This window comes from Enhydra lutris, unplaced genomic scaffold, assembly GCF_002288905.1.
Source record: "Enhydra lutris kenyoni isolate GAN:26980312 unplaced genomic scaffold, ASM228890v2 scaffoldscaffold38, whole genome shotgun sequence".
In the NCBI taxonomy this organism is placed as follows: Eukaryota; Metazoa; Chordata; class Mammalia; order Carnivora; family Mustelidae; genus Enhydra; species Enhydra lutris.
Genome location: NW_019154122.1, coordinates 8,976,275 through 8,996,160, shown reverse-complemented (window position 1 = coordinate 8,996,160; position 19,886 = coordinate 8,976,275). Strand labels below are relative to the sequence as shown.

The following is a 19,886-nucleotide window of genomic DNA, read 5'->3' as shown; positions in this document are numbered from 1 at the left end:
TTATAAATCACTGCTACCATGCAGAAGAATCTAGAACAAACTCATGAACAAACTCATGACAACATTACAGATCTTTGGCTCTTAAAAGCAGGAGACATGTCCTGGAGACAGAGCCAATATTCTCCTCCAGAGCCATCACCAAGACATGTCAGGGCCTCCCTGCTTACCTGTGGCCCCGGGAGCTTGAAGTAACGCTCCCAGCTCCCCTCCCAGAGCCACCCTGTCCTGTAAATCTCTCTTTTCTTTTTCTCACCAGCTAATAGAGAAGATTACCCAGGTCACTGAGGACAACATCAACTTTCAGCAAAAAAAATGGACGCTGCAGAAGGAGACTCAGCTCAGCAATTCCAAAAAGGAGGCAATCATAGAGAACATGGAGAAGCTGAAGGCATCTTTAGACAGCTGTCAGGTGGCCTCTCTCGGCTTTTTACAAATGTCCCCTTCATCTCACTCTTGTGCTACTGGTTTGGGAAATTGCCCAGGGTTCGTGGAGCAGGTCAGGCAGAAACGCTCTGCTCTCTTTTGTCCTTTCCTCTTGTTGGAGAAATCTGTTTGGGAGCAGAAAACAAAGAGCCTCAAAAAAATGCCTCCCAGATGAATTTAGTATGGCCAAGGAAAGAGGCCTGACACGCTTCTGGGACTGACTTGGGGAGGCCCCAGAGCCACGCATGAATGAATAAGTAAGTCTCCTGTTATTTCCAGAGAAAGCAAAGAAACATTCCTGCCCTTTATTTGAATTATTATTGCTATATATATATATATGTATTTTTGGCCCAGCAGTGGAAAGGCTATTGTTTTAGGGTCTTTGTGTGTGTGTGTGTGTGTGTGTGCGCACGCACGCGTGCCTCTTTTGCTTTTGATTCTGGAGGAGACGGGCCCAGGAGTCTGCCTGAACCCCCCACGGCTCCCACACCAAAATGGAGCCTTCCAGAACAGGCAGCTGCTTCTGCTTTCTCTGGAAATAAGCAGCTACTATTTGGGGAGCCTGCGCAAATGCTGGCTTGTCAGCACCCTTTTGAGACAGGAAACCCCGCTTTCTGACCAGCTGAGACATTGATCTCAACAGGAATTTTGATGAACGGAAGTTGCCAGACTTGGCTCCCATTGCTGCCAGAGGTCCTTGGCGATTTGCCACAGATACCTAAAAGTGGGGTCTCTTTGGCCATCCAAAGTCCAAATTAGAGTGGAAAAAAAGAACAAAAAGAGCGAAAGCTGCCCCAAAAGTGGAGCTGTCCCAGTGCGCCCAGCCTGGGGCATGGTCTGCTTCACAGCAAAGGCGACAGCGCCATTCTTCGGGTGCCGTCTCCAGCGACAGGATCTGGGCTCCTCATGATCTCGTGTCTCTCCAGGCTTGCATGAAAATGTCCTGCTGTAGCAAGGACCTGAAGAAAGAGGTGGACATGCTTCAGAACCTTCAGGTGAGCCCACCTGTTTCAGGGCTCCAGAAGGTGGTGCTGGACATCCTGCGTCTGTCGCTGTCCTGGCTGGAGGAAACGGAGCGTCTCCTCCGGGACGTCGGCATCCAGTTATCCAGCTCCGACACAGGTTAATGTCACCTTTTTTTTTTTCCCTCATGTAGTTGCATGACTCTCAAATGTCGTGTTAAATCTTATCATGATGGGACATCTGTTAAGGAAAGCTTCTTAGGTATGTGGCCAAGTAGTCCCTTCTGCAGACTTTCTTTGAGAAGTGATTTTCCTTGGGGGTAAGAAAAAAAAAAACTGAGACATGATTACTGAAGAAAAATGAGATGTGACACAAGCAAAAGGAAAATTAAAGCAAAATTATGCTAAATCCTATCTCTCAGAAGCAACTAGCATTTTATATATATATATATATATGCATATATATATATAATTTTTAATAGATTATTTTTAGAGCAGTTCTAGGTTCACAGCAAAATGGAAAGTATTGTACAGAGACTTCCCTTGTACCCCTTGCCCCCCACATGCCCAGTCCCCCATTATCACCATCCCCCACCACCAGAGTGGTGACCCTACACTGATGCACCATTACGCCCAGAGACAACGCTTCACATTGGGGCTCATTCTTGGCATTGCATGTTCTCTGGGTTTGAACAAAGGTGTCATGTATCTACCATTATCGAATCACGCAGGATGGTGTCATTATCCTAAAAATCCTCTGCTCTCTGCCTATTTGTCCTTCCCCCAAGCTCCAGCTCCTGGCGACCACCGATCTTTTCACTGCCTCCATGGTTCTGCCTTTTCCAGAACGTCATGCAGTTGGAATCATACAACCTTTTAGACTGGTTGCTTTCACTTAATAACGTGCGCTTCAGTTCCCTCCGTGTCTTTTCACGACTTGATAACTCACTTCTCTTTAGCACCGAATAACTGTCCGGATGGACCACGGTTTATCTATCCGTCCACCTAGTGAAGGACATCCTGGTTGCTTCCAAGTTTTGACAGTTATGAGTAAAGCTAATATCACCATCCATGTGCAGGGTTTTGTGTGGATGTAAGTTTTCAGCACCTTTGGGTAAATACCAGGGAGTATGATTGCTAGAGCCTGTAGTAAGAGTAAGCTTAGTTTTTAAAGAAACCACCAAACTGTCCTCCATAGGGCTTGTACCATTCTGCATTCCCATCAGCAATGCACGAGAGTTCCTGTTGCTCCGCGTCCTTTGCCGGCATTTGATGTTGTCACAACTGTTAGAGTCCAGTTGTAACGTTCACAGCATTTTCCCATGGAAATAGCTGTAGGATTCTTATTCTCTCTATGCCTCAGTTTCCTTACCTGTAAAGTGAGGATAATACGGAGTACCTACCCCTTAAGATTGTCGTGAGGATTAAAATGTATTGGTGTATGTAAAGTATTCAGAGAAGTATCTGGCACAGAGTAGGCATTACCCATACTTTTTTTTTTAATTTTTTTTTATCATGGGCATTTAGGTTGTTTCCAGTTCTCCATACTTCTAGATAATACTGAGGTGAATGCTATCGAACATATACCTATTCATTTTATATTTATCATTTTAGAGGTGGAAGGACATTGAACCAGTGTCATTCAACGAAGATTTATTGTGTGCCTACTAGAGACCAGCCCTGTGTGGGGCAGAGATGTAGTGGGTTGGATCAGGGGGAATCATGGTCATGAGTGTATGGGTGTTAGCTGGGAAATTCCTCTAGCTTTATCTGTACGTTTGAAATTTGCCACATTACAATATTGAGGGGAAAATAGGCACCATTCCTGCCCTCAAACACCTTGTGATCTGGGGAGGGGAGGGTGGGTGCAAATTGAAAAATCACTCAGACATAAAATTTGAAGGTGACAAGTGCTACAAAGGAGACCTGTGGGACTTTGACCTGGTCAGGGAGGACAGGGCACCTGCAGGATGCATAGAATTGATTTGCCAAAGAGGGGAGGGGAGAAGAAGGGTGGGGAGAAAATTCTGGGCAAAAAGAGTTGCATGGTGGTGGGAGGAGAGCATGAAGAACACAAGGGACTAAAAGAAATGGGGGTCAGAGGTGGGGCAGGACTGGCAGGGAAGGGCAGCAGGGGCTGTGCCTTGTGGGCTTGCGGGGCCCTGCTAAGATGGTCTGCTTTAACCTAAGAGCAGTGAGAAGCCAATGAAAGATTTTAAGTAGGGAACTGATGGAACAGGTTTGCTTCTGGAGATAATCCTCTTGGCTGTGAGTGGAAAATGTTCCTGGAAAATGGCCATCACAGAGCACCAGAGAACCAGTTAGGAGGCTGTCACAAGAGATGATGGTAGCTCCAGGGCAAGGGTGGGATAGAGAAAAGAGAGAGGTTTCTCAGGCATTTAAGAGGTAAATCAACAGGCCTTGGTCGTGGAATTGGATATAGTTAGAAGGGAAGTGACAGAGAAAGGGGTCTACAGACCTCCAGGTTTCTGGCTTGTGTAAAAGGACAAACAATGCTTCCTTCACTAAAATCCAGCATAAGGAACACTGCGTGAAGACCAGGTTTGAAGGAAGTGCCTCAAGATAAGGTGCCAAGGATGCGGCTGTCACCCTGTATGTCTAATCTGGAAATAGATGTTAGTGTGATGTATCTCCAGAAGCCAGAAAAGCATGGGCCACTTAGTGGGTGCTTAATAAATAACTGTGAGAGGGATGGGTGGGGAGATGGTGGGGGGAGGGAGAGAGGGATGGGTGGGGGGATGGACGGATAGATGGTGGGTGGATGGGAAAGATGGGGGATGGGTGAATGGATGGACGGATGGACAGATGGATGGATGGGGGATGGATGGTTGGTGGATAGATGGATGGGTGGATAGAAGGGTAGGTGGATGGATGGGCGAATGGATGGTGGGTGGATGGGAGGGATGGAGGAGTGGGCGGATAGATGGGTGGGTGGATGGACAGACAGATGAACGGATGGATGAATGAATAGATGGATGGGTGGATGGATGGGTGACTAGATGGATGATTAAAGCCATAGGTGTGAATGCTGTCACTTAGGAAGAAAGTATATGAGGGAGATCACCCAGGGCTACACCTTGAGGAACTCTGACATTTTGAAGATTGTTGTTACACCTTGCCAAGTCACCCTTGATAGAGGCTACATGAATTTGACATTCTTATAACAATAAATGAGAATAGAGGAGGGATTTTCAACTCTTATTATTCAACATCTCTAGCCATGATTCCCCCAAAGTAGTCCTGAAGGTGGTATAAAGTTCTTTCAAAAAGAAGGCAAAAGCAAAAAGAAGATTAACTTACATAATTACCTGCCCCTCATGTATAGCACAGAGAGAAGGAGAACTGGCCTTCTCCTGACCACCCCGTGGCTCCCCAATCCCAATGTTACTATTGTAATATTAGCAGTCTTGAGCAAATGTGAAATTGGGTAAAATGTGGGTCACAGTGCTAGCTGTTCTCCAAGATTAGAACTAGTCTCTGTCTTAGTAATAGTTGGGACAAGATTTGTGTGTACCATCCCATCCCCATGTCCAAGAGCATTTTAGTCCTTAGAGCTTATGTCCATAAATGTAGTCATTTATGTTATCATAAAGAAATGTGGATTATAGAGTTAAGTCTCAGGCCAGCAATTCTAGAAAGACTGAGAAAGAATCACTTCAGGCAACATTTCTCAAACCTGCCATCTCAAGTGCAGAGTCCCTTCTATACTAATATGCACTATGGATCTAGAAAAATGGGGTAAAGAATGCAGTGTTCCCAGAGCACATTTCTCCTTTTTGGCTGTCCTCACCGGCATCTAATATCTTTTGGAATAATGCTCTGTGGAACACCTGCGGGGGAGACACAGACTATATTCTGTGATTACGACTATTTGGTTCTGAGAAGTCAAAAAGGAAGCATGAAGGGTAATAACAGAAAGGTCAGTGAGTAGGGACCATCCTTCATTCATTCGGCAGGAGGAGTTGATGGTAAAGTATTTTTCTCTTCCGGTAGAAGCAGTATTATGGCAAGGCCCCAAAAGGCTAAAAGAAAGGGGTGAGCTAGAGAATTCCTTGTATCCTCTGTGTTAGCTACTGCTGCACCTCAATCTTAGCACAGAACCATCTCCACACAGATGGCAGCAGCCATGGTAGTGGTGTTGAGAATGGTGAAGATGGTGAGGGTGATGAGGACAGTGGGCGTGAGGATAAGTGAGGATGATGATGGTGATATGACTATGATGGCGGTGAGGATGGTGATAGTGACGAGGATGATGATGGTATGGCTCGGATGGTGATGGTGAGGGTGATGATGATGATTATGGTGGGGAAGATTGTGGTGATGAGGATGATGGTGGGGGTGATGAGGATGATGATGGGGGTGGCTAGGATGGTGATGGTGAGGAGGATGATGGTGGGGAGGATGATGATGATGGTGATGATGATTATGGTGGGGAGGATGGTGGTTATGAGGATGGTGATGGTGGTGGTCAGGATGATGATGGGGGTGGCTCGGATGGTGATGGCGATGATGATGATGGTGGTGGTAAGGATGACGATGATGGTGGGGAGGATGGTGGTGGTGATGATTATGGTGGGGAAGATTGTGGTGATCAGGATGATGATGGGGGTGGCTAGGATGGTGATGGTGAGGAGGATGATGGTGGGAAGGATGATGATGATGGTGGGGAGGATGGTGATGAGGATGATTATGGTGGGGAGGATTGTGGTGATGAGGATGATGATGGTGGTGATAAGGAGCACAGTGGTGTTGAGTATGACAATCATGGCGGTGATCCGGTGGTGGTGGTGGTAATGGTGAGGAGGAGGACGATGGTGAAGGTGATAATGGCGGGGATGACTGATGATGGTGCTCATCCTTTACTACTGAGCACTCCCAGTCTAGACGCTATTCTAGGCATTTCCATACATTATCCCAGTTCATCCTCACAACAACTCTGTGAGGCAGGTACTGTTACCCTCATTTTAGAAATGAAGAAACTGGTTCAAAAACTGCTTTTGTGAGTATTCCAGCATGAAAAGGAGATTCAAGGTACTTCACATTACTGAGGCCAGCAGGGGGTCCGCAGTCATTCACTGCCCTCCACAAACACTCCTGAGGGCCTTCTGTGTCCCAGTTCTGAGAGAAGGGTGGGGACCATGGTTTATCTAGCTCCTCTGGGTGCTTATCACTGTGTTGGATATTTTATATGCGTCGTGTACTTTTATCCTCCCATATCCCAATAAGCGAGGTACTATTATTGTCTTCATTTTTCAGGTAAGGAAACTGAGTCGCGGTGCATTAAGAAACTTGCTCAAGGTCGCACAGCTGGTACCTTGGAAGGTCAGGAGTCAGGTCACTGTGATCCCAATACCTGTGTTTTTCTGTGACCCCGCCCTCTCTCTGAAGATCCAGAGAAGTACCAGGTACACACCCAAATCCTAGAAAACAGGTTCTGTCATCAACTTGGGCAGGGAAAGAGCTAAGAGCACTCACTCCCCGAGGTGAGCTCCCTCTCCAATGCCCACCATGAGCCAAGCCCACAGAAGGCCCAGGACCAGCGGAATGATTCTGAGCGTGGGCTTTGGAGAACAGCTGCCAAAGTCTGAATCTCAGCTGTGTGCTGACTAGTTGTGTGAGCAGGTTACTTGACTTCTGTGTCCCCTGTTTTCCTGTTCATAAAATGGGGCTAAGAGCCCATTGGGATGTCATGAGGATTAAACCCTGAGACGTGTGCACATTAGTCATGGAGCCTGGGCCACGCTAAGTCTCAATAAATGGGAGCTGCCATGATCACCAGCCTGAAGTACTTGTTGACCTAATCTGACCTCAACAGGAGTCAGATAGGTACACGTGTGGGCGGTACAGCTTGATTTATTCACACCGAGGTAACTCGACCTGCAGCCCCATTTCCACTTGCAGCAAACGGGACTTTTGTAGCCATGAGCACTCAGCTGGGTCGCACCCAAAAGAGCCCTTCCCAGGTCTCCTTCCTAGAGTCATGACAATGGGGTGAGTGTCCCAGCAGCCAAGTGGTAGAGCTGGGATTTAGATCAGATCCTTCTGACCTCCAGGCCCCTACTCTTAACTATCATACCACCTGCCTTTTCCAAGACGTAAAGCCTGTCCTAAGAGGTAAAGAACACCTAACAGCTAGGTCTGTATATCGCCCAGGGCATTGCAGGTCAAGTAATGTAAAGGGGAACTATTTGAAGTATTGTTGGCTAGCAACCCAAGGGACCGGAAGGTGGTGTTGGCCCTGAAGACCTGATGAGTAAGAGATTTTGCTGTGTGGTCCAGCTGGGCAGATGTGGAATGCCTAAAGAGGGACCTTGAAAGTTAGTCCCCCACTCCTCCTGCCTGATTTCTCAGCTTCTTTTGATAAAAGGAAGAAAGGACTGCATTTTTTCTGGCAAGGTCAGTTGTTTGTGTCTATTTCTGCAAGACTTCGTTACAAATAAAAGGCTTCCCAGCATGCACAGAAGAATCACTCTTTCTCAGATATCCAAAATACACATTTTTAAATGAAAAAAAGGAGGTTGTAATACAATATGCATAGTGTGCTCCCACTTCTAAGTATCGGTGTCCAACCGAAAGAAAAAGCCGAGGAAAAAGACATGCACGTGTTGGGAGTGTTACCCAGCGTGGTGGGATCGCATGGTGGGATCGCGTGGGACCTTTGCTTTCACATGGTGGTTCATCAGCTCTTTCTGGCAGACCTGCCAGGGAAGCTAGAGCAGTGAACACTTTCCACGTCATGGATGTCTATAATGTTTGGATTTGTTCAAGAGACACATAACTTTTATAACCAGAAATATAATGAAGAATTGCTTCGTCTTCTTGGGAAGAGAAAAATCCCATTATGATACAGCTCATCATCGAACCCAGACACATGATCACACATTCCCTCTTCCCCTTTGACATCCTCGAGTCCTTCCTCTCCTTAATTCTCTCTGGATCCTATTCATGCTTTGCTCCTTCCCCTTGGGTTCCTGGGTCACGGGTTGAACCCCATTTTAGCCACCCCAAATCTGTGTGCTCCTAAAGTTCATGCCAACATGACCCAGGCCACCGCCCCCCATGCCTGCCATCTTGATCTCCTCACAGAGCCCCCCTCCTGAGGCACCCTTCATATTTGCCACCCCAACCCTTACTCGCACACCTCCAGTCGCTTAAAAGAGAATGACAGACCGAGGTCTGGATTCTGATCCTACCACTTAACTAGCCCCATAGCCCCATCTTGCTGAGTTTTTGTTGTCTCACCTATAAATGCAAACACATTTCCTTGCTGGGTTGTTTATAAGGATTAGAAAGTATCACGCGTCAAACTCCTGGCATGGTGCCTGGTACACAGCAGGTGCTTAATACTCAGTAGCTATTATTATATTATTGTCCTACTCTTGCCTGCTGGGAATTCTCAGAAAGTTGCTCTGCCAGGGATCAAGGCCCCAGGCATGAACATATTCAGCTCTCTTGCTTTCTCTCTCTCGACCATCTTTTCTCCCTTCCCTCCAAATTCCCACTATATTCTCGGTGCCTTCTCCAGATACAGCTCATCCCTCCATGTCGCCCCTTCTCTCCCTCTCAGGGGAGCCTGTGCACAAGGTCTGGAATTATGACTTCCTTCTCTGGCACCTACAGCCTTTCTCTTCCTTTTATTCCTCCTCTGGCCATCAAACATGCCTCTCAAGATGACAGTCCTTCCCTGGAACCTGCTGCTTCTCTAGCTCTTTTTCTACTACTGACACTCCCGTCCCACCTATGATCTTGAGGAAGTGTGTTAGCCGTCTGTCTTCATTGCAAATGTCCTACTGTGTCTTTGCCTCCTTGCTTTGTCCCTGCGTGTAACTGACACGGAGCCCTCCTGCCCTGGCGGGCCCGCCATCTTTCCCCAGCATGTGTTCTCGCTGGCACCCCCAAAGCTCTTGGATCTCTTCCTGGAAACACACTTACCCCCTTGGCTCTCCTGGAACTGACACACCCTGCCCATCTGACCTTCTCCATTTGTTTTCAGCAGCCCCTTTCACCTATTCCTGCCCCTGCCTGAGTGTCTCCTCCAGGGCAGTCCTTGGTCCTCCCTTCACTCTTATCTCCTTTCTCATGAAGAGAGTCTCTATCCAGGTACTTCAGCAACCCCTCCCGTGGCAGCAGTGGCCAAGTGGACATCTCCACGTCCGTGCTGCCAGGAATGGTAGTCCTGATTTGGTGCCGTGTAAGGCAGCAGGTGGAATGCCTGGCTGGGCCACGTCTACTGGGAGAAGACAGCTGCTCCCTCCTAATCTCAGGAAGGCCCTGGGTGAGCCGGGCTATTCCTGCTCTCTGCGGACCACCCCTCCTGAGAGTCCTTCTGGTACCTCAAATTCCACATGTCTGAAAATGAGCTTGGCAGCTCCTCCCTGCTCTCCGGCCCCCACACCACCCAACCTGTCTCTTCTGTCTGACACTGGGACTACCATCCGATCCCTAGAAAGAGGTTTCTCTCTCTCCTTTCTATCCCCATGTCTCCCATCCTTCTTTAGAGCTTCACCCCTGAAGACCTGGACATCTATGGGCTCTCAGCCTCTAACTCACGGGAAAGGATTTAGCCCTGGGAGACACCTAGCAATGTCTGGAGACATTTTGGTTGTCACACCTGGGTGGAAGGGGCTCCTGGCATCCAACAGTGCCCAGGATGCCCCCCTACACACAAAGAATCACCTAGCCCAACCTAGCAATAGAGCTGCGGTTAGGAAACCCAGCTAGTTCCTCCACTTCTAATTCATCCCAGCTATTTTTCTGAAAATATTCTTTTAAAAAGCTAAATGAAAAAAACACTTCATCAGGGCAGTTCTCTGCTCCAGCAACAATTAAAGTCCCAGTGACTCCAGTGCTGGCATCACACTGACTTTAGCCCAAGGCCGGGCACGGCTGTTTGCCAGCCTGTGGCACTTGGCCGCCACAGTTCTCAGAGCCCAGCTGCCTCACCTGTCAAACAGGGTGATCAGGTGATACAGTGGGGTGATGCATTGAGTGCTTGGCTGAGAGCCTGGCACACAATACAGGCTCAGTACACTTCAGAGATGTTTATATCAAGTTAACACTTCTTAGGCTACTGTTCTAGCCCCACCACAAACGGGCCCAGCCTTCCACTCCCGCTCCACCTTCCGAGCCCTGCCTCGTACCGTGCGTGCGTCCCAGTTAAGCACAGCACCCCCACGGGGTACGCACAGCCTTTCCCCAGCTGCCCACCTGCCTCCCCTCCGTGTTAGTCTCCTGCGGCTGCTCTCACACATCGCACAGACGCGGCGCCTCATTCACATACAGTCCTGGAGGCCGACTGCCTGAGATCAGCGAGGCTGGGTTCTTCTGAAGGCTCTAGGGAAGGATCCATTTCTTTGCCTTTCCAGTCTCTAGAACCTTATTCCTTACGTTCCTTGGCTTGTGGCCCTTGCCTCCATTTTTAGAGCCAGCAGTGCAGCCAGCGTCTTCCAGGCTCTGTTTCTCTTACATCCCCTGTCCTCTATCTGTCTGGAGTAAGATCCTCCCAGGGGGTAATACTGCGTCTGCCCAAAAAGCCAGGCTAATTCCCTGCATCTCAAGATCCTTAACTTGGTAACATCAACAGAGTTCCTCTGCCCCGTCAGGTAACATTCACAGGCTCCAGAGATTAGGACATGGGTATCCTTGGGGACCACCATGTAGCCTGGCCTCCCACCCTTGCATTCCAAAATGCCCTCTCCCCCCAACTCTGACTCTTGCCTAGCCAGCAGTGCCCACTGGCTCCTTGGCCAAGAAGCCTCCTATGATTGCTCCAGGCGAATGACCTCTCCTCAGAGACTCTCACCCTCCCGCCCTGCGCCAGCAGTCACTTCCGTGCCATGTGGAGCCACTGCCTATTCTCATCCCACAGTTAGACCCCATGTCTCAGACTGAACCTCGAGGAATAGCTTCACCCCCTACCCCGCCCCCTACCATACTCAGCTCATGGCTTGGCACACAGTGGACATTTAGGTGATAGGGGCTCTGCTGGGGGGTTATTTTCCACCTTCAAAAAGAAACTGGATTTGAGCCCATCCGAGGCTGACCAACCACTTTAAAAATGCACATGGGATGGCAGCTCAGGTCTTCTTGATGGGAGGGCCGCGGTGCCCTCGTCCACCTGCGAGCAAGCTCTGTTATGGCATTATTGGGAAAGCAAAGGAAGTGAATTGAATGGATATTTAACCTTCTTGCTTCTCTTTTCAAGGATTGTCTTTGTATCTGGAATATCTTCTGGTATATTATAAAAAAATTACAAGCCAAACCCAGGAACTTCAGGTAATACTTTGACTTTGAAAAGTTCATTTCAGCTCCTCCTTAGTGTTTATATACGACTGTGCATTTTAACTCTTTTTTTTCTCTGTTAACGAGTCCATCCACATTCTCCAAGACATGACATGATATCCCCACTTGACACAAAAAGATTCAGACAGGGTGGCTAAGATCTCCCAGGAGGGCAAGGGCAAAGACAGGATGCTTGTTGTCTTGTGTCAAAATCATCAGAAAGCGGGCGCCTGGGTGGCTCAGTGGGTTAAGCCTCTGCCTTCGGCTCAGGTCATGATCTCAGGGTCCTGGGATCGAGCCCCACATTGGGCTCTCTGCTTGGCGGTGAGCCTTCTTCTCCCTCTCTCTCTGCCTGCCTTTCTGTCTACTTGTGGTCTCTCTCTCGCTTTGTCAAATAAATAAATAAAATCTTTTTAAAAAATCATCAGAAAGCTTCAAATGCCATCAGATCTTGAGACTTATGCTTACTAAGTACACAGCTGCCTGCAATGTAGGGAGTAGAATTACCAAAAGTTACATAAAGTCCACATTTTAGGGGCAAAGGATCCTTAGGGATTGTACCTCTCTGGTATGGTATTGCCATAACAATGCTTTGTAATAAGCACCTACAAAACTTCAGTGGCATTCCACAGTTACTGTTCACTGCTCACACACCAGGGGTCAGCCACTAGGTGGTTGCACCAGTCCTGGACAGGCTTGCCCAAGTGTCTGGGTGTTGGCTGGCCTTGATCAGTCTAGGCTGGACTCAGCTGGAGCAGCTCCTCTCTGCCCCACCTGTCTCTCATCCTCCAGCAGGCTAGCCTGGGCATGTCCCCATGGCGATGCGGAAGTACAAGAGAAAAAGCAGCCCAGTCATGAAATGCTTTTCAGTTCTCTGGTGTGTTAGCATCCCATTGGCCCAAGTAGGTCTCGTGGCTGAGTTCAATGTCAGATCAGCGTATGGGTGGGCATTGCGAGATACATGGCCAAAGACGTGGTGGAGAGAGAGTAAAGTATTGGGACCACCATTGTGATCAACCCCACAGGTCATCTAACCCAGGGATCCACAGACTTTTTCTAAAGCAAAGGGCCAGATGTTCAATATGTTAGGCTTTCAGGCCATACAGTCTCTGTCACACCTACTCACCTCAGCTGCTATAGAGTAAAATCAGCCTTAGACAATATGTAAATGAAGGAGCATGATGGGCATGGCTCTGTTCCAATAAAACTTTATTTATAAAGATTGGCAGTGAGCCAGATTTGGCCTGTAGACAGCACTTTGTCAACCCCTGATCGGCCCATTTTTCTTATTGTACAGATATAAACATGGAACCTCAGAGGCTAGGTGACTATTTCAGTGTCACAAAGCTAGTTGATGGAAGAATCAAGAAAAAGCTCAGGCCTTCTGACCCTAGCTCACTGCTTTTTCTCTTCCACTCAGCAAATAATAACTAACAGTTCTAGCTTCCATTAACCAAGCACCTGCTATGTGCTCAGCACTGTGCTGAAGCTTTCCATCATGATCTCACTTAATCCTTACTCTAAGAGGCAGATACTGTTATTATCCCATTTTCTAAACGAAAAAGCATCTAGAAAGAAGTAGAGCTGAGATTCTGAGTTCTTGACCACTGAGAGTCTGGGTTCTTGATGACTCGACTCTACAGGTTCACTAGCAGAAACTAGGCTAAGCATAGTCTCTCTGTGTTTTTAAGGTTGCGTAAACCTTTGTACCCCCAAAGGTAAAAGAACTCGGAAAAGAAAAGTGTTGAAATGACTCCTTTAATTCATCCTGTCCCCCTCATCAGCTTCAGTTTCCTTTCCTCTCATTTCAGATCAAGATTCACAGTTCTCAGGAAACTCAGCAGTCTTTCATGCAAGAGAAGCTGCGGGAGCATCTGGCAGAGAAGGAGAAGCTGACTGAGGACAGGCTGCAGCAAGAGGAGAGGCTGAAAGCCAGAATCAAGCGGCTGATGGACGAGAAGGCGGTAAGGTGGTCCCTGTCATTTTCTTTACTCCTGGAAGCTGATGGAATGGCCTCTTCTGCAGGCATGTACTTGGGAGGAGAAATCTCAGCAACTCCTTGTTTGATGCTCTGGAAGTAAATTAATTAAATAGGTGAGTAACGGAGGAAGTAACACGAAGCTTGAATTCTAAAACTCAACTTGAAACAACAAAGTTATTGAAATTCCTGGAAATGGTACCTTATTAGCTCAGATACCACAGTCAGTTTGCCAAGTTCAAGTCATTACTGCGGTCCTGGTTTGTAACAGACAGACTGTCTCTCAGTGCTTGCAAGACCAGCCACACATTATTTTCGTTTTCTTTCTCTCGATACATATCATAGGAAACAAATGGCCAAGATTGCCACTCACTTTTCTAAAAACGAAGCCAGTTTTCAGCAGCCCCTCTCAAACTTACAGGTGCCCAGGAAGCCCCTGGGGAGTCTGTTAAAATGCAGATTCCGACTCAGGAAGGTTGGGGCAGAAACTGGCAATCTGCGTTCCAGCCAGCTCCCAGCTGGCGCTGACAGCACGGGTCTGCAGACCACATTTTCAGCAGCAAATCTTAGAGGGTGATTTTCCCAGAGTTGCCTGATAAGCACTACCTGGACTCCTGTTAAAAATACAGATTCTCAGGGCACCTGAGTGGCTCAGTTGGTTAAGTGGCTGCTTTCGGCTCAGATCATGATCCCAGGGTCCTGGGATCAAGCCCCGCATCGGTCTCCCTGCTCGGCGGGGAGTCTGCTTCTCCCTCTGCCCCTCCCTCCCTCCCTCCCCCACCTTTCTCTCTCTCTCTCTCTCTCTCTCTGTCAAATAAAAACCCCAGCCCAGACCCACTACACCAGAATCTCTGGAGAAGGCCAGGAAACTGCATATAATGAACTCATTCTCATCTTTGTCCAAGAGTCGGCCCTTTTTTATATTCAGGGATTGCCATGAATTTTTAACTACTTCATTGCCATCACCCTACATCAAGAGGCTCATAACTTTGGATGTGCTTTTGTCATTTAGGAGATTAAATAAAGTCCTAATGCTTAACTGACTGAGTCACCTAGGAGCCCCGTGGGGGTCCCAATTTTAAATGAACCTTCCTTAGACCATAAGACACCATCACCCTCACCCTTTCTAAAAATACATGTGTCAAAATTTATTAAACTCCTCCTCATGAATCCCAACTCATTTGAAGACTGTTTGAATAGTAAGAAATTCTAGGTTGCTTTATCAAGCTAACCCTTATTTAATATGAGCTGTAAACATGTACTTGACTTGTGCACACACTCATGGTTTAGATCAGGGTCAGCAAACTTTTTCCGTAAAGAGCCAAATGGTATATATTTTCAGTTTTGCAGGCCACGCTGCTCTGTCATGACTGCTCAGCTCTGCTATTGTAAGTGCAAAGGCAGTCATAGGCAATCTACAAACAGTGAGCAAGGAAGTGTTCCAATAAAACTTTATTTACAAAATGCAGACAACGGGCCAGATTTGGCTGGTAGGCCATGGTTTGCCAACCGCTGGCTTAGAAAAGAGGCTCTTGAGTCAATGGACCAGGATTCGAATCCCTGCTCATGTGATTTGCTAGTAAATTTGACAGATCCTTAATCCTTCTAAGTCTGTTTCCTCCTCTGCAAAGTGGAGATCACAGAAGAAATGACCGACCCTTATTAATGAACGATGATCACCTGCCAAGTGGTCTGTGTTCAGCCTGTCATCTGCCCCTCACATTCACCCAGTGAAGGAAGTACTATTACCCTCCCTGTTGTAAAGATAGGGAGACTGGGGCGTCTTTTGCTTCTCACCTTCCTAAGGTCAAGCACCCAGAAAGGCCCAACCTGGGGCTCTGATCTGGGGCCTTCTTACTCTGGATCCTTTGCTCCTAGCTACGCACAGTCTCCCCAGTGGGCTTGTGGTAGGAGCAAAGAGCTAGCCCGTGCAATGCCTGGCACGGAGTCCAGAATTCCTGCCATGGAAACTCTGTCTATTAAACAATAGTCATTGACTTTCAGGCTTTGGAGGAAAGCATAACTCAAGAGAAAAACAGAGCAAAAGAAACATTAGAAGAAGAACAAAACAGAATCCAAGAGCTGGAGAGTCGCTTAGCCCGCCAGAAGAAGGTAGGCAGCTGGGGGAGACAGAGTCGGCCTGAACCCAAATCGGGGTCACACACCCTGGGAGGACCAACCTGGGGCTCTAATCCGAGGCTGCCCGCTCTGGATCCCTTGCTCTTGCTGCCTGCGGTCTCCCCCGTGGGTAGTGGAGAGCAGCGAAGGGCTACTGGCGCAATTCCTGGCTCAGAGTCTGGGTTCCTACCATGGCGACAATGTCTATTAAACAATGGCCTTTGGATTGCAGGTCTGGGAGGAAAACATTATGCAAGAGAAAAGCAGAGTGAAGGAAGCGTTAGAAGAAGAACAGAAGAGGGTCCAAGAGCTGGAGAATCGCTTAGCCCGCCAGAAGGAGGTATGCAGCTGGGGGGGACTGTTGGCTAGAGCCCAAATCCGGCTTGCGGGCCATGTGGCAGTGAGCTCTGAACCACGGATGAGTGGGAAGAGTGTGGCAGAGCTTTCCTACAGCTATCTGTCCTCAGGAGGGTTCAGCTACTCTGGGAAGCAGTGGGGCTCGAGGTGAGAGCCCTGGAGTCCTAACTTGAACAACCCAGTTGGAAAAATTGTAAACAGCAGAAGTACAGACATAGATAGGACTTGAGAGACAAGTTGGGGCTGGTGACACGAGCATCTTCTGCATGGAGATTGTGTGCCAAAGCATGGACGTGGAGGAGGTACAGAGTTCTGGGACTTCAGGGCTGTGTCAGTCCTTCAGCAATATCCTTACATCCAGCCTTCAACTCTGCCATCCGAGAATTTTCTGTAGGCCAGGCCAGCCCAACCCAGTGGTGATGCCTCAGGCTGGCAGAAAATTCTTCCTTTAAGTTGAGCACAAGCAAACTCTTTCTCCCAGAAGAACGTCAATCCCCCACTGGCCTCCTGGGCTCCTGCAAGTCCTGTCCACCTCCTCGTCCACATAATAACTTTTAGAGGCTTGAAAATAGAGACACCTGCTCCTCTCCAGACCCAAATGCCCTTATTTCTCCTGGAGCCTGGCCTTGGTCCCCTCCTCTGGCCTGCTCTGTTCTCTAGAAGGCACAGATAGGCAGCTCCCTGGCTTACAAGGGCCCAGGGGCATGTTATGTTTGGTCCCCAAGTATTTTATTTTGAATTCATAACATTTACTTAAAAATCCAGATTTCCATCCTCTCCTGAAAAGTCGGAAAATCTGGCCCCATTTCCACGTGGCAGAAGCAACAGGAGCTCACACAAGCAGCAGTGATTTCCCACCGTCCCCACCATTCCGTTGCGTTCATCGCAGCCTACTTCCTTGCCGGCCCCTGTCTAGCCCTTGTAGACATCTGGGTTGGCAATCCCCACTCTGTTTTCTTCCCTAAGTGCGGTAGCCGAAACCAGACCCAGGGCAGGACTCTTCTCCCTGTTGAAGATTTTGTGCTTGTACTGATGCCCCCAAACCAGCTTTGGGGAGAGCTCTATGGGGAGAGCTCTGTGACATCATCGGCACAGGCTTAATTTGTGGTCACCCTTGGACCTCAGAGTCTTTTTCACGTACTGTTCTCATGAGCTCTTGCACCCCGAGGCAGCTCAGAGGGGTGAAGAGTTCAGGCCTTGTAGCCACATGCAACGCAGTTCCAAATCCTGGCTTGACGACGTATGGGCCTCAGCAGATCGCTCAGGATCTCCTGACTTTAAACGTAGCTGTGAGGGCTGGCAGCCATGCACAGTGCAGTGCCTGACCCCAAATCGTTTCTCAGCCCGTGTAGCTGTTGGAATAGGCACAGAGTTGTGTGTGAATAGCTTTGATAACAGGTACATCCTCCCCTGTAGACCCCTCCCCATCCTTCACTGCTCAGTGACGTCCTCGCCCACCCACTGCTGCGGGAGAGACAAGGAGTTGGGCCAGGCAGAGCCCCTGTGATGCCATCTGATCCAAGGAGGGAAGATGTTTATGTGCTGGGTGTCACCTGGGGTCACCTGCATGGCTATGCTCGGCGACCCATATAAACAGTGTCACTGAGGACTTGCCCTGAGTTATCTTTCGAGGGGTGCTGACAAGGAACAGAGTCTCCCAAGGGTTCACAGGGGCCAAACGCCACTGAGAGGTCAACAGCTCAGCTCAGGGGCCCGGAGAAGGCCCTTGAATTTAGAGATGTCGAGGTCATAGGGGACGTCAGGAGAGAGATTTAAGGAAGAAGGCATGATGGGGTCAGCCTCATTGTAGGGAGGAGCTGTGGCCAGGTCATCCCAAGCCTAGGAAAATGGCAACCTACCTACAGCAGAATGTCTCTGTGGTTTCTTGACCGGCAAATCTGAGATAAAAGTCCCAGACACAGACTTTAATCAACCTCAAACGGCTATTGGGTTTTTGTCCTTATTAGACCTTCTGTCACATTATCAGATGAATCTTTAAGGAAAAGGATGCTAGGTCATAATGCGGGTTTCGAGGTGACGTGAAAGGTGAACTCCCATTACCTGCCTGGGAACTTGGGAGCAGAGCAGCAGAGAGGGCCAGGGCCCATGTGTGTTGAGTCACAGGGACAGTCTTCCCCTTAGTGCCCCCTCCGCTGCAAAGGAGCTGCTGAGAGCAAAGTCGTGAGTGTAGACGCGAGCTCAATGCGGTGGAGCCCACCTTAAATCACCTCGAAGTGCTGGGAAGTCTCTTTCACGAATGCTGGGAACCCCGACCCCCCAGTGTTCAGGAGCAGTGTGCCGCCGCCCGTGATGCTGCCATTCTTCTTTCTTCGGGGCTGCTACTGGAGCAGCTGAGTGTTGGGATTTTTTTAAATGACTTTTCACTGCAAAATAGTTAGCACTTCAGCCAGGCTCATCTGGGCAGGCTAATCTGGAGCCCTAACCACGGGTTACAATGGAGACCATGCTCCAAGTTCCAGACATCTTACCGTCAAGCCAGTGCTTAGAACTCAACCCATTTGAAAGCTATGGTGCCCTTTCTTGCAGTGACTAGAAACAGGGGCCTTGTGGGCAACTCCGATCCTTTGGGATTGGCGTCAGCCATTTAACTCCTAAATAAAATTCCTTGAGCACAAGCACTGAACCACACTTTCCCCCATATGCCCTCTCTGAGCTCCACGTGTGAGGTTCACCCCCACCCCTTCTAGAAACTGCCACGTTGGAGCTCATGAGTTCAACATACTGTCCGCATCTTGAAACCTGATTCTCTTTATGAGATTTATTTTAATAATAGGGTATCCATTATTAATGAGATTCTCTCTTCTTATCAGAGCGGCTGCCTGGTGCAGTGATAAGAGCTCAGACTCCAAAATAGACAGAGCCGGTTCCCTCTGCTCACGTGGCCCTAGGCAAGGGCCTCTGGGCACAGGCAGTGGGCCGTCCTCCGCAGGGGGCCCAAATCCTGACCTCACCTCCAACAGACTGCATGACCCCTGGGCCTTGTGCAACTTTCTGTTCCTTGGTTTTCTCATCTACAAATGGGGGACACTAACTCATCCGCTAGGGTTACCGTGATAGGGTTCACTGTGTGTGACAAGCTGGCCGTGGGCCCCCAGCGTGGGATTCTCACCCCACCCCTGCCGACCCCCAGTGTGGGAGCTGCTACCACTATCAGTAATATGGCCAGAATGAGCAGTCTCCCCCCGAAATGCACAAGCAACCAAAAAGACTGGTCATTGATTTTCAGATTTTGGAGAACAGCATGGCCTATGAGAAAAGGAAAGCAAAGGAAGCTTTAGAGACAGAAAGGAGAAGAGTCCAAGATCTGGAGAACCACTTGACCCAACAGAAGGAGGTATGGGGAGCAGAGAGAGAAATGGGCCATAGCAGCCAAAAACCCCTATGGTATGAACTCCAAGGCCAGACGTGAGGCCCTGGTTTTGTGCCCCAATGGAGAGTATGGCTGACCAGTGGGCAGGTGCTGAGCAGCACTTCCATAAGAAGTGACCAATGTCACGTACAACTCACTAGCTGGATGACCTAGGTCAGGTCACTTGACCTCCTGGGCCTCAGTTGCTTCCTCTTTAAAATGGGTGTGGTCACAGACCCCGCCTGGCAGGAGTAAATGAATTAATAAAGTCAGAGGATTTAGGACTACACCTTGCACATGGAGGGCCCTCTACAGAACCATTCCCCGCTTAGCCACTGAGGGCAGAGGGATGCGCTCCAGGAGAGAACCCTTGGGT

General features: G+C 48.7%; 1 protein-coding gene across 1 annotated transcript in view; it reads left to right on the top strand.

Annotated features, from left to right (window-relative positions):
* LOC111154873 (forkhead associated phosphopeptide binding domain 1) overlaps nt 1-19,886 on the top strand; it is a 120,364-nt gene that overhangs the window by 67,477 nt on the left and 33,001 nt on the right. Inside the window, exons 12-18 of the mRNA XM_022514808.1 lie at nt 257-409; nt 1,350-1,545; nt 11,611-11,681; nt 13,499-13,651; nt 15,670-15,777; nt 16,016-16,123; nt 19,388-19,495. Coding sequence (XP_022370516.1) covers nt 257-409; nt 1,350-1,545; nt 11,611-11,681; nt 13,499-13,651; nt 15,670-15,777; nt 16,016-16,123; nt 19,388-19,495 — 897 coding nt within the window. The remainder of the gene's footprint in view (nt 1-256; nt 410-1,349; nt 1,546-11,610; nt 11,682-13,498; nt 13,652-15,669; nt 15,778-16,015; nt 16,124-19,387; nt 19,496-19,886) is intronic.